The sequence below is a fragment of the Bombyx mandarina genome, chromosome A1 (genome assembly GCF_030267445.1).
Source record: "Bombyx mandarina strain Sakado chromosome A1, ASM3026744v2".
Lineage (NCBI taxonomy): Eukaryota > Metazoa > Arthropoda > Insecta > Lepidoptera > Bombycidae > Bombyx > Bombyx mandarina.
In genome coordinates, this window is record NC_143234.1 from 4,143,320 (window position 1) to 4,156,888 (window position 13,569).

General features: G+C 35.8%; 1 protein-coding gene across 7 annotated transcripts in view; it reads right to left on the minus strand.

Annotated features, from left to right (window-relative positions):
• The window catches only part of Cirl (Calcium-independent receptor for alpha-latrotoxin), a 374,591-nt gene that overhangs the window by 16,143 nt on the left and 344,879 nt on the right, over positions 1 to 13,569 (minus strand). For 3 of the 7 annotated variants that reach the window (XM_028169766.2, XM_028169764.2, XM_028169768.2), the window contains exons 3-14: positions 10,782 to 10,971; positions 7,963 to 8,069; positions 7,160 to 7,368; positions 6,508 to 6,661; positions 6,091 to 6,192; positions 5,162 to 5,303; positions 4,518 to 4,675; positions 3,822 to 3,929; positions 3,386 to 3,516; positions 2,671 to 2,830; positions 1,930 to 2,097; positions 111 to 233 (exon numbers count right to left, since the gene is read on the minus strand). In XM_028169766.2, coding sequence (XP_028025567.2) covers positions 111 to 233; positions 1,930 to 2,097; positions 2,671 to 2,830; positions 3,386 to 3,516; positions 3,822 to 3,929; positions 4,518 to 4,675; positions 5,162 to 5,303; positions 6,091 to 6,192; positions 6,508 to 6,661; positions 7,160 to 7,368; positions 7,963 to 8,069; positions 10,782 to 10,971 — 1,752 coding nt within the window. The remainder of the gene's footprint in view (positions 1 to 110; positions 234 to 1,929; positions 2,098 to 2,670; positions 2,831 to 3,385; positions 3,517 to 3,821; positions 3,930 to 4,517; positions 4,676 to 5,161; positions 5,304 to 6,090; positions 6,193 to 6,507; positions 6,662 to 7,159; positions 7,369 to 7,962; positions 8,070 to 10,781; positions 10,972 to 13,569) is intronic. The other 4 variants (XM_089739688.1, XM_089739687.1, XM_089739686.1 and 1 more) reach the window with 3 other exon arrangements.

The following is a 13,569-nucleotide window of genomic DNA, read 5'->3' on the forward strand; positions in this document are numbered from 1 at the left end:
TTGTTTTAACAAAAATTTTCACAGATTTACTACTATTAATTATTTTTTAAGCTTTTTTTTAGTCGTCACATTCTTGGGATACAAGTACGCGGGGAATAGAAACGTCTTACCTAATAATGCAGCCTTTGGTATCGTAATGATGTCTTCTGAAGCCTTCCACTGTTCTTGGGCTATCACAGATGGGAATGTTTCATCTTCTACATTTTTCACTTCCAAAACTCTAACGGAGAGGCCTGTAGCACAAATAGATTACTATATAAGTATATAAACACGAGGATAAGCATATAAAATGTATATAAAAAAATTGAATTACACAAGCTCTTTTTTAGATAGAAGAATGTACAAGATAAGGAATGAGTATATCAGAGGAAGTGTGAAAGTAGCCCCGGTAATTAAACGGTAATAAAAGAAACAAACTAAAGAGCGGACGGTTAGCGTGGTATGGACATGGTAGTGCAAGGTAGAGGGGAAAGAGGCCCACTGAAGAAGACTTGGATGGAGTATGTGAATGAAGATATGAGTGAAAGAGGAGTGAGTGTTGAGATGACACCTAGTGGGATAAGGTGGAGAAAAAGAAGGAGGCTCCTTTTATGTTTTATTGGTATTTTGATGAGAGTTCTCAATTATTTTACTTTTGTATAGGTACTTATATATTTTACATCGGAACATAACCGATGCAGGTGTGTATATGGATTTTATGGCTTAGATAGGTCGACGAGCGAATATACATCATCAACGTTAATGCCGCCCATCTCTAGACACGAGTTCTAAGTCCAATTTTACAATACAAGAACTACTCCATCCCTCAAACTAAATTTACTTCCCGGCTCAATTTTTTTTAAATAGCCGTTTTAGGTAGAGAAGCTTACGGCCCACCTGAGGGTAAGGTGGTTACCATCGTGGAAAATTATAATTCGCGTAATCACTGGTAGTAGGACCTCTTGGGAGTCCGCACGGGTAGGTACCACCATCTCGCCTATTTACGCCGTGAAGCAGTAATGCGTTTCGGTTCGAAGGGTGGGGTAGCCGTTGTAACTATACTGAGACCTTAGAACTTATACCTCGAGGTGGGTGGCGCATTTACTTTGTAGATGTCTATGGGCTCCAGTAACCACTTAACACCAGGTGGGCTGTGAGCTCGTCCATCCACCTAAGCAATAAAATAAAAAATAAACTCAGTAATGCCAGGGGCAGAGCCAAGCCGCTGCCTACCATAAGATCATTTTCCTCGTTATTACGGCTATAAAAATCGGGCTTTTGGTTGAAAGACTATATATATATATATAAACGTTTTCTCTCTCTATTACTTAGTTACTTACTTCAGCGGAGCAATGAACAGTGAAGCAGACATCTAAAACACTTTTTCACCTCAGCAGCTCAAATATGCCGCTTTTGCTGCGAGACAACAGTGAAGAAAACGCGATTTTGACACGAACTTGGGTCAAAGTAGCTTTTTAATTTTTCAATCTTCAGTGCCACGAATTGACATTGTTCAGCCATAATTTTGAACCATTCGAATTTCACTGTGCTCTGTCTCTTTCTCATGCATATAAAAAAGCGAGTGAAAAAAACAAAATCGAAATTCGACCTCAAAGAAAACACGTTCGGAAACGCGCGTACATAATACCCTAAAATTTAAAGATTTATAATAAATAAATTACGTTTTTTTTATTAGCTATTTCAATCTATCCCTATTCATTTCTATGTCTCCTAAGTAATATGTGTTCTCACTGCTGAGGTAAAAAGTTATGTGCGCTACACGAGAGCAAAGTTTTTTGCATCGCGTGCTGTTGAGTCCCTAACTACGCTCAGGATTCTACATCATAGAATCATAGAATCCTCATGCTCGGGACTCAAAATCAGCACCCGAAACAAAAAACAACTTTGCTCACTTGTTGCATAAAACTATTCTATAGTCAAGAAACTCACATATGTTTTTGACGATCTGTAAAATTGTTTTCTCTTTTGAAACGGCATCTGCTAGTAAGAAGGCGTTTTCTTCTAAGTGCGTGAGCAGTGCACTGGCGACGCGGTTCTGTCCTTCCACGCTCAAGTCGCCCCAGGACGCTCGCTGACTCTCTTCTAGAAGATTCGATCCTGGAAAAATGTAAATTTTAAAATGAGGTTAATCCGATATCATTTAAGGATCTACTATAGAACATATTGTAGATTTAAACTTTAATTGATTAGAAGTGAATTAAAATCCAAACGCAATCAAGCCAAAATAAATAATAATATGAATAAAGGTATGATTTAAAACCCTTGAAAACAAAACTTTATTTACCAATTGAATATAACCGAAATTAAAAAAAAAAGATATCAAGATTTTATTATCTCATATCCTTCACAGGTAATTGTAATAATAGTAGTAATAAAAGTATCGTTCTTATTATCGATCCTTGATACATATGTAAATTTTAAACATTATAGATCGTGTTTTCTATTAGGTAGAAAATTACTTGAAAATTTTCGTACGCATATATTATAAAGTTAAAAGTTATTATAGTCAAAATTATTTTAAGGGTACATAACAAATTTTGATATTACGAGAGATTCAGAAAATGTAGCGGAGAGAGAGAGAGAGAGAGAATGAAAGAGAGACATAAACTATTGTATTTCATGCAATTAAAAAATACTTAGCCTTATTAAAATTTGAATTAAATGTCATACCAGTTTTAATAACTCCAAGCAGCATATCGGTAACGAGAGCTTCTCTTTGGCTCGGGTCCCGGAAGCTTTGTATGTTCTGCGACATCCGCTGGGCTAGCTTCTTCATAATACTCGTAGTTGTCATCATGTCTCCGCCGTAGAGGGTCTTCGAAGATGTTACCTAGAAGATAATGAGGAATGTCTGTTTTGCTGTCGTGCATAGAACCACCGAATAGTTCACTTTCTCCGTTACTTCGAATTCCTAGAGCAGCGGCTTAATAATAGCGATTAGTACGATAACTAATTTGATATGTTGCTTAAGGGTGACGACTATATCGGGGGTGAATGGCTTTTTACAGCGATATTTTTGCAACTTTACAAGAGTTCCATTTAAAGCTAAAAATTTGGGGAAAATATCATACCAAAAAAACTTTGATGGAACTGTTGAACCCTGAACGTTTCTGCAGTGAAGTAGTTATGCATTTGGTTTGGGGAGGGGGTTGTAAGTTTATTCGTTGTACTGTAAAACTGAGACTTAGTACTCACGTCTCGAGGTGGGTGGCGGCATTAAGGTTATTAATGTCTATAGGCTCCTATAACCATTTAACACCATCATCAAAGCAATAAATGGAACGAAGCAAATAACGGCATTTAACCCTTTTACTGTTTTACTCGATAAACCCAAGTAGCTAAGCAAATCGAAGAAGACGGCCTGTTGGTAAGTATGCGGTCTTACCTGTGCCAAATCATTGCTGATACTAAGTAGCGATTCTCCTTCTCTGACCCTCGCTTCCAAATTGTTCAGCCAAACGGATCTGCACTCGCTAAGGTCTGGTGATGCTCCATGCCATTCTGGTACTAAATCTGCTGTAATTCAAATTTGATTTTGACTAAAGACCACTTTTTATTTACTACATTAATTATCGTGTTTGCTGGAGTCTGTTGGCTCGCTTGATAGTTGATACTTGATGATTCAAGTATTCTGAGATAAAATATGACAATATCAAAACAAGCCTCTAAATGTCAACAGTTAATTACGGTCATAATAATACCACTATCCGGAGATATTCGATCACAACAGCAATGTTTTGGTTTATTTTGAAAAAACCCGTATTCTCTGTCTTGGCAGTTACGATGTACATAAATCTTCCCATCAATAAAAAGATGCTTACTGTAAATCTGTTCAACATTGATGAGAGAGTTGTCACTAGATGCCTGAGCATCAGGAAGGCTGCTCCCTCTATAATCGACCATTAGTTCTGGCGTGTCACCATTGCGGCCTGTTGAAACAACGTTCGTTTATCGATTTTGATATTTCCCTGTTACTGACACCCTCTATTGCCTTGTCAGAGGTGAGTCAATAGCAAGTCAGACCAAGTCAAATCGAATTGCCCAAGTACCGACATCTGATATATCCAAGTGGCTGAGATGTAGCGAGATAATTCTAAATATTAATTTAAGGTGAATTATTGAAGATCTATTAATCAAATTTCGTATTATAATTTACTTACCTTAAATCAGTTCCAAGGATTAACAATTCAAAACTACATGAGATGATTAAGATGTACAATGACCCAGGTAGCTTTTAATGGATGTTTTTTTTAATTATTAAAGTATCTAATTATCTATTATTATCATTATTATTTTTAATTGCACTATAATAATTAAACTGTAATGTGTTATGTTTTTATTTGCAATCTTTTTAATGATAATTGATGGAACAATTTTTCATATTATTCCACAATTTCAGTAATATCCGACTTGTTACTCTTTGGAATCGACACGTTGTAATATTGTCAGGATGTTTGTAAGTGATTTATTCGTCATAAAGTGAACTTTATACGAGGTAGTATATTATGTGGACTGACCTTTAAGGAGCACTTCTGAGCCCAGCCGTCGGACCAATTGCAAGTGCTTGTCCACGGGTTGGTCTAGACCTAAATCATGGAAATTCTCTCCTGAGGGTAGACCCGTTCGTCTTCTTGGCTTTTCGTCTCCAACGTAGTAATGTGGTGTTAGTGTGCATCTGAAATTGTTTATTCAATAGTTCATATACAGGTATTGAAATTCCGAATAAATCTAATTTTTGTTATAAAAAATTCAAAATATGTTTAGTTTTTTTTCCAATAAAACTCCGTATAAAATATTTTATTATAACCTGTATAAACACTATTAATTAATAAAGATTACTAGTTATCTTAGAAGATTGGACAGTCGGTTACGCTAAATTGGCAGCGAGCCTAATAACCTAAACAAATTTACACTAAAATTGATCACTGACACTAAGCGACTGCCTAAATATATTTTTACAGACCAATCAGAGTATTCAATTCTTTAATCCTCCTAATAAACGTATTTAATCCGTTTTAGAAGCACAATTTTGGCGTGCAAGACTAATAATAAATTAATATTTTAATAATTAATAATTTTAATATTTAACTCAAAGAATTTAGTTTACAACAAAGAAATCTTGTATAATCGTTTCTAATAGAAATTGAATTGTGCGACTTACTTCCATCGTGCCAGTCCGGTGGCTCCGCCAGGACACGGCTGCACCCCATAAGTCTCTGCCAATGTCCAATTCCACAGTAAGCCTCTAGCTGTCACTTGAGGACAGTAAGCGTGGCGGGCGATTGCTTTTATTTCTTTCGTTGCTGTTGTAACAAATTTAATATTTTCTCTTACATTACATTAGTACAAAGGGAACGGATAGGAAAAAACAATTGACTATTAATTGCAGTGTATGATGATGAAAACTTATATAATAATGTATAGAAAAGTGAAGAAACAGTGACTATAAAGATTATTATACACTTAAAAGTAATTGACATACTCGTGGCTCTTTAAAAGGAGTACCGATGGCCTCTTATAAATATTAAAAATGTAAACAATTTAAGTTTAAAGTCGTTAAAATCATTGATGATTTTAAATCTGTTTTTTTTTTTATTATATCTTCCATTATTAGGTTTTTTTTTTATTGTCTAGGTGTGTGGACGGGCTCACAGCCCACCTGGTGTTAAGTGGTTACTGGAACCCATAGACATCTACAACGTACATGCGCCACACACTTTGAGATATAAGTTCTAAGATCTCAGTATAGTTACAACGGCTGCCCCACCCTTCAAATCGAAACGCATTACTGCTTCACGGCAGAAATAGGTGGGGCGGTGGTACCTACCCGTGCGGACTCAGAAGAGGTCCTACCACCAGTAAATTAGTAGGTTACAATGTTCCGATTTAAAATAAATTCCGCTATTACTTAAGAAGACTTTGTAAGATCGACGCATGTAGTTACGGTAAGATTCATAGGATTACCATAACAAAATTAATTTAAGCAATGAGAAACCTCACCGAAATCCACCTATTCCACAAGCTGCTAAAATAATAACCAATCTTTGTCCAGATACATATGTCTGGTAAAATTTTGTATTTAATACTCACGGAATAAATCTTGCAGAATATCATGTTTGTCTTTTGGTGGTGAATTGACTGATACAGTCAAATCGGAATCATCTTCTTTAGGTGGTTCTTCAGTTACTGGTTCTGAAATAACTGAGCTTTGATTTGTCCAAACTAAAATGACACCCTATGACCACGTAGTAGTGGTACGTATTAACCATTTCTCTTTTGAAATCAGTCACTTAAGGGCGCTATATGGGTTTATACCCTAATGTGTTCTAAAAAAATATTTACCTCACTTTTGTAATATTCATTAATCATTAATTATCATTGAAAGTTAAGTTTAATGCTTTCATTTAATTTAAACCTTTTTAATTCTCCTTATATTATTAGTGTTTTTCTGCTACTTGGAAAACATCCGAAAGTAATTTAGTGATTGTGTGCGAATAAATTACATACCTGGGTCTTCTTCTATCGCAGGATTATCATTTCTTTGGTTTTGGTCTAGTTCAACTTCTTTGGGTGTTTCATCTTTCTCTTCAGGAATTACGTCTTTGGGGCTCACTGAAGGCTCCTTCTCTGACGATGTATCTGGTTGTCTTAGAGTTGTCTTCTATGGGAAATACAATAAAACTACACTGTATAGTATCATCATGTGTAATATAGCTTTTATAACGTGTGGAGCATTGAATGAGCTATAAGCATTAGGTCTTGTCAGCATTACATTTTGATTAGAATAAACTAGTTATTCGTCTATGAAACAGTTGTTTTGAACGTTAAGTAGCTTTCGGTAGCTTTTGACTTGATATTGTGATAGAAAATGAATTTGGTGCTGTTCGATAAACCGCCTTATTCCATTACCATGTGGGACATATTAAGAAAAGCGTTGAGAGTTTTTTCAGTTGAAGTATAATAGAGTTGGTTTAAATGTCTTTATTTGTATTAAGCTAATCAACTCACGGCCAACATAGAACGCGAATATGCCGAAATCATGTCGAGGAACAAGGTAAAACGTGAAAACGCTATGGCCAAATCTAAATAGTTGATTTACTCAGGGATATTATAGTTAACTTTTTTTGGATTCTTCATATTAAAACGAACTTCTACAAACCTTGGTTCCAATGTCGCCCAACTTGACTTCTGGAGGTAAAGTAATGTGAGGCCTGAATGTGGGCGGTGTGATCACAGTTGGTTTCTTCCTCTCATTCTGCGTTTGGACTGGGTTCTTCGGTAGCGGAGCGATGGTGGATCTCCACACCGTTTGAGGAGACGTGATTAGCCAGGGAGGAGACGGTCTGTTGGTCGTGCTTGTTGTTGAAGCTGGAATATAAAACGCATCATTATGGAATTGATTCATTCAATATAGTAATTTTCTATTATTGTGTAATAGTGGATTCAGGAGGCGTTATATTGTAACTCAAGCTGTAAGTCGTAAACGTTGAAATGATGTTGATAATATTGTCTAAAATTGTTGATAGCTGTTATTTTTAGTAAAATTTCTAATAGAGTTCCATGACCAGTAGAAGTCTCTGTTGTGAGCTGCACCGGTAGCTATTTTGACCCTACCTATACCTGCTATATAGCAGTTATACATTCGGTTTTGAGGTTTGAGATAGCCATGAAGCAATAGCAATCATAAAATATATTTTCATCTTCAAAAAAAACTGAATCGCGCTGACAGCATTACGAATTAGCTTCCATACATACACAGTTAGCTTTCGGGCATGGACAAACAATGGAAGGAAGATCTTCCCTTTAACTTTCCCCAACAACGTTATATACATTTGAGACTTCGAAGTCTGGTCCCAAGGTGACATTTACGTCGTGATCGCTATAGGTTTTATTTAGCCCAAGGTGGACGACAGTGAGTTCGTCTGCGCATGTATTGAAATAAAACATATACAGTTAATTTACCCGGCACACATTGATAATGCGCTTCTAAATACTTCAACGTATTAGGACACGGATCGCCAAATATATTCGTGTTGGCCGATATACTGCAATTCTGGTGCATGCTGCATCTGTAAATAAATAAAAACATAGATTTGTTTAGATATGATGCACAAATTAAACCGCCATTCGGAATATGCGTTTAGTACTCAAATAAGATTAAGCTAAACTAAACCTTCAAGCATCGAAAAAAGTTAAATAAAAATAATCTTGCACATACGAAATCATGTAATCCAATAAGCCACTTAATCAATTTTCATCAATAAATCGGTGGAGTCAGCTGGTAAAATCATTGTTTTCTCTTTAAGCTTTTGCTTTAGAACATTCGTATCTAATAAAAGGTTTTCGATCTGCTACGTTAGCTGAATGTTTGGAGATATAGATCTTGCCAATCTGAGACCTCCTTCATCAAAATTAGATATAGCTTATCAAAAAAGACAATCAGCCAATAGACATCCACTTTAAATTCAACTTGAGATTTACATACAAAACAATTAGATTGGTCAAACATATTATATTTAAGAATGATAAATAAGATCATCGTGTACTTAATTCCTTAACGTCACAATTTAATATTTTATCTAAAATATATTATAACCGGGTATAAGACATGCACAGTCATCTGGCCCCAAATTAGAATATATACATACTTATATACATTTAAATATATACATTTGTATATAGCTAAACATCCAGATAAAGGAGAAAAAATAATTATTCATCACACGAAGGTTTTTTCCCGATGTGGGAATCGAACCCTTGAACCTCTGCTCAACAATCAGTCGATTACGAATCAAGTACTGTTTGTTTAACATCCAAATACACCGTAGTACGATCAAAACATGACTTTTTAAAATAACGTGTCGTTCTAGTATCAATTTGGAAGGTAATTTGCATAGCGCGAGGGTCCGCGCAGTTTATTGGCAATCTCGCAGTTCTAACTCGATAAACTCCGGGTTATTTAATTTTCGACAATTTTCGACACATCCCAAACGATGATAGTGTGACGATTAGAAATTGTTTACAAACATTCGCTTACGTTAAGGTCCGGAGTGTTTGTTTTGTCTTTTTGTAAAATATGCAAAATGTTGGAAATTAGAAAATGAATAAAACTAAAGAGAACTAAACCGCTTTTTAATGGAAGAGTCTTTGAAATTTAAGATCAACTGTAGAGCCATCAGAAATAAAGAAACACTTCTCCTTATTAAAATATATGCCTCGAGTTCAAGCTAGTAGGATTTACTATTTTATAATGTTTCAGAAAGCCAAGTTGCAACTTACAGTATGATTTATATACTTATAACGAATTCTAGCGAATTGGATGAAAAGTTACTGGTGGTAGGACCTCTTGTAAGTCCACACGGGTAGGTACCACCACCCTGCCTATTTCTGCCGTGAAGCAGTAAAGCGTTTCGGTTTGAAGGGTTGTTGTAACTCAAATTCAAATTCAAAACCATTTGTTTCAACTTAGATGTCAGTATAACACACTTGTTGAATGTCAAAATATAAATAACAATGTTAACTCTACCACCGGTTCCAAAAAAAAGCCACAGTCCTGAGAAGAACCGGCGAAACAAACTCAGCGGGCTTATAACTAACTTGAGACCTTAGAACTTATATCTCAAGGTGGGAGGGAGGCGCATTTACGTTGTAGATGTCTATGGGGTCCAGTAACCACTTAACACCAGGTGGCCTGTGAGCTCGTCCACACATCTAAGCAATAAAAAAAAAAGTTAAATTCCATATGAACATTCAATTAATCGTTACATGTACTTTTTCTTTATAACAATGATTAAAATACTGCAAGAAATGTTCCATTAACCGGCACAAGCTGAACCTTAAATCATGAACAGTATTTCTATGAATACAAATGCGACGTTAAACAAACTCAATGGATTCGAACACGGAATTCGAATGCAGAATATTGTAATACGAACGAACGGAAACCACGAAATGTTGCCAATTACATTTAGGAAACTACTACGTGGCATTAAAACAAGTAATTGTTTGTTAGAAATAACGTTCTTATTAGATGATTTAGTTATTGGGCACACAGATGAAATTTTGGAAAAGGAATGTCTATGATATATTTTTTTAAATGACGTATGCATGTGTAGTATTTATGTGGTGGGAAGTTTAAAAGGCGAAGTGGTTGCTATTTCCTACGACCTTTTGCCCATCTTAACGATGAATAAAAAAAATAGATCAAAATTGTTCCTCTATCGGTCGCCTCTTAACTTTTACCTTTACTAACCTTTTACTGGTGGTAGGACCTCTTGTGAGTTCGTACGGGTAGGTACCACCACCCTGCCTATTTCTGCCGTGAAGCAGTAATTCGTTTCGATTTTAAGGGTGGGGCAGCCGTTGTAACTATACTTGAGACATTAGAACTTATATCTCAAGGTGGGTGGCGCATTTACGTCGCAGATGTCTATGGGCTCCAGTAATCACTTAACACCAGGTGGGCTGCGAGCTCGTCCACCCATCTAAGCAAAAAAAAAACCTTTTTTATTTTTGTTTTGTTTTTTTATCCCATATCTTAAAAACACTTAACATGTTTTGCTAAAACCACTATGGTTAATGGAATACTTTAATAAACCAATATTCCCTATCTCTAGTGCTGCTATAATTCATTAACTAAAATCATTGCGAAACAAACTACATAGATCAGAATCCGTATTTGTCGTTTGATTACGAAAATGGCGCACAAATAAATATGCTTAGTGTTAAATGTATTGTTAGATTTAGTAATGTAATTGGTAAATAAATTAAAACAAACTTACTTGCTATGCAAAACCCTCAAACTCCTCGTGGACATGCAATTTACGCTCCAGTCGGTGTTTCCGTGGTCATTGCATATCGTTATCGAGAAACGACCGTAGTTCGCCCTTATTAGATGAATCACGGATCCCTCGCCGCAGCCTATCTTAAGGGTCTTCCCTTCACAGGCGTACGCTGTCTCATATCGTGGCTCTGAAAAGAAATATAATTTTAGTATTTTTCGGTTCAACCCTATTTAAAATCTGTGAGAAATACATGATTACCGAAGCTCATGCAAAGACAAATCACATGAGCTCAAAGTTTAAAGGTTTTTCACACCAGAAATTTGCAGCAGGAGTAGGCCGGATCGTACCTACCCGTGCGAGTCGATCTCCAATTCAAATATTAACAAATTTGATTCAAGAATTTATTAAAGTATCATATACTAGAATATCAAATTAAAAAGAATAACACTTCCTAACTCGCCATATTTGCTTTATCACATTATGTACAGGCGCACCGTTCGTTTCGCGGTATGACGAGGCGAAAACGCGTAAACGATCTGTCAGTGTTGCCATTAATTTGCTCGCGATTTATTATACATCCTTAGAATGTGCACCTTCGGACGTAGGGTTGCGGCGAATTTTTTTTTTCTATCATCTCGAATTGGTAAGGATAGTTGCGTTTAGATCAAAAACATTTGTAATATTTGAAATAATGTTTCAAATAATAAATATTTAATTATGTCCTAGAAATGTTCAAGTAAATTTGTGAGCGAAAGAACAGTTCAGAATTTTAATTCATATTACGTTTGACAGCCCTGAGCTCAGATTCTCGATTCTCATCAGAAGCCCGATGATAAATCTTGCTTTAGGGTCCATTGCAGTTTCCCTTGGTTTCTAAATTTCTCCCCGTCCAGTCAGCGAGCGATATGCCCGGAAAACTCATTTCCAACGCCACAAGCGTTGTAGATGAATACAGAAATTGATTATGAAATGTTGAGTCAACAGTTTTTGTTTTGTCTCGCGTTTGAAGATAAATAAATGTGGCACGTTTAATTGGATCTCTCTGTCTTATTGCTGTCATCTTACGCTATGTTTCAAATAATAATTGAATTATTATTATTCTGACGAGTATTTATTGAGTTTTTTTTTATTAGTTTAGAAATTTTAAACTTTCGGATACAAGTGATTTTTTTTTTTATTGCCTTTGTAGGCAGACGAACATACGGCTCACCTGATGGTTTGTGGTCACCGTCGCTCATGGACGTTAGCAATGCCAGAGGCAGAGCCAAGCCGCTGCCTACCATCAAGTACTCTCCACAAGCCTCGTTTGAAGAAGGACATATAAACACCGCCATCTTAAGACATGATTTCGAAGTCTTTAAATTGGAACGCAGGATGGCTTTGCGGCCGAAAAGGCTGGATGGTGATAACAGCCCGTGCGGCTCATATATAGGCTCATATCAGCAAAAAATACACAAATATTTATGTATCTAGACAAAGACAAAATAGTTAAATACCATTCAGTACCTATTGATAAGCACTTGTGTTATAAATCGAAAAAAAATTGGAGACCGTATTTTTTTTCTAAAATATCTACTGTAAAACAAGAAAAAAAAATTGATTAACTAAAATAAATTTAAATCTTAAAGCGTCGGTGATTATAATCTAATTTCCATCAGCGGACGGACACCTATACTTAATTCGGTTAAAAAATATATTTTTGTAGCCAATTTTACAGTGGCGTATATTTCAATTCTTTTTTTATTGCTTAGATAGATGCGACGAATTCAGGGTCCACTTGGTGTTAAGTGGACGCCGGAGTCCATAGACAACAACGTAAATTCCAGTACCTTGCGGGTTGAGTTCTAAGCGAACGACAATAACGACTACCCCACCCGCCAAACCGAAACGCATTACTGCATTAATTACGCTAATTTGAATTGTGCCGGGTTTGATTTATTTGTTTAATACTAGCTGACCCGGCAGACTTCGTAGTGCCCCAATCGATAAATAAAAGACACATCAAGGGGACACATCAAAGGAAAAACAAAATTGTTTGTTTTTATATAATTTCGAGCTTTTTCATTGTTACCTTTTAAACCTTCTCTGGACTTCCATAAATAATGCAAGATCAAAATTAGCCAAATCGGTCCAGCCGCTCTCGAGTTTTAGCGAGACTAACGAACAGCAATTAATTTATATATATATATATATATAGATATTTTGTACACACAGCTGTTAGAAGAAACACGACAATAAGGATACAGAGTACAAGGACACTACTTATTTCATGTTGAAATCTCTTCCAGTAGGCCCGCAGAAGGAAAGATGAATTAGGAACACAAACCTAGTGCATACAGTAAACATTACATATGATAATATATAAATATTACAAGATACAATACAATTTATATACATACAAATACACACACATACTTTATATTACAATACATTATACAAATATATAAACTTTTTTTAATATGGTAAAGATAAATAGTGCTCTTTAAACGATTTTTTGAACGCTGCTATGGTTTTGCGCGCTCTTATGCTATTTGATATTCATTACACGATATTGTCCCGTAGAAGTAGTTCCTAATAATGCCTTAAGTACGTATTTCAACTAGAGGATTTGGTCCTGCCTGCGAAATTCGAACACCGACACAGTCGCATCCTTAAGTCGACGACGTCAAATCTTACACATTAAAACATTACATTCATCTTCCATTTCATAATACCAAATTGAATGCAAAGATCAAGACAATATTCACAAGGCAGCGTATTCCTACAAATCAACCGACTTAAAGTA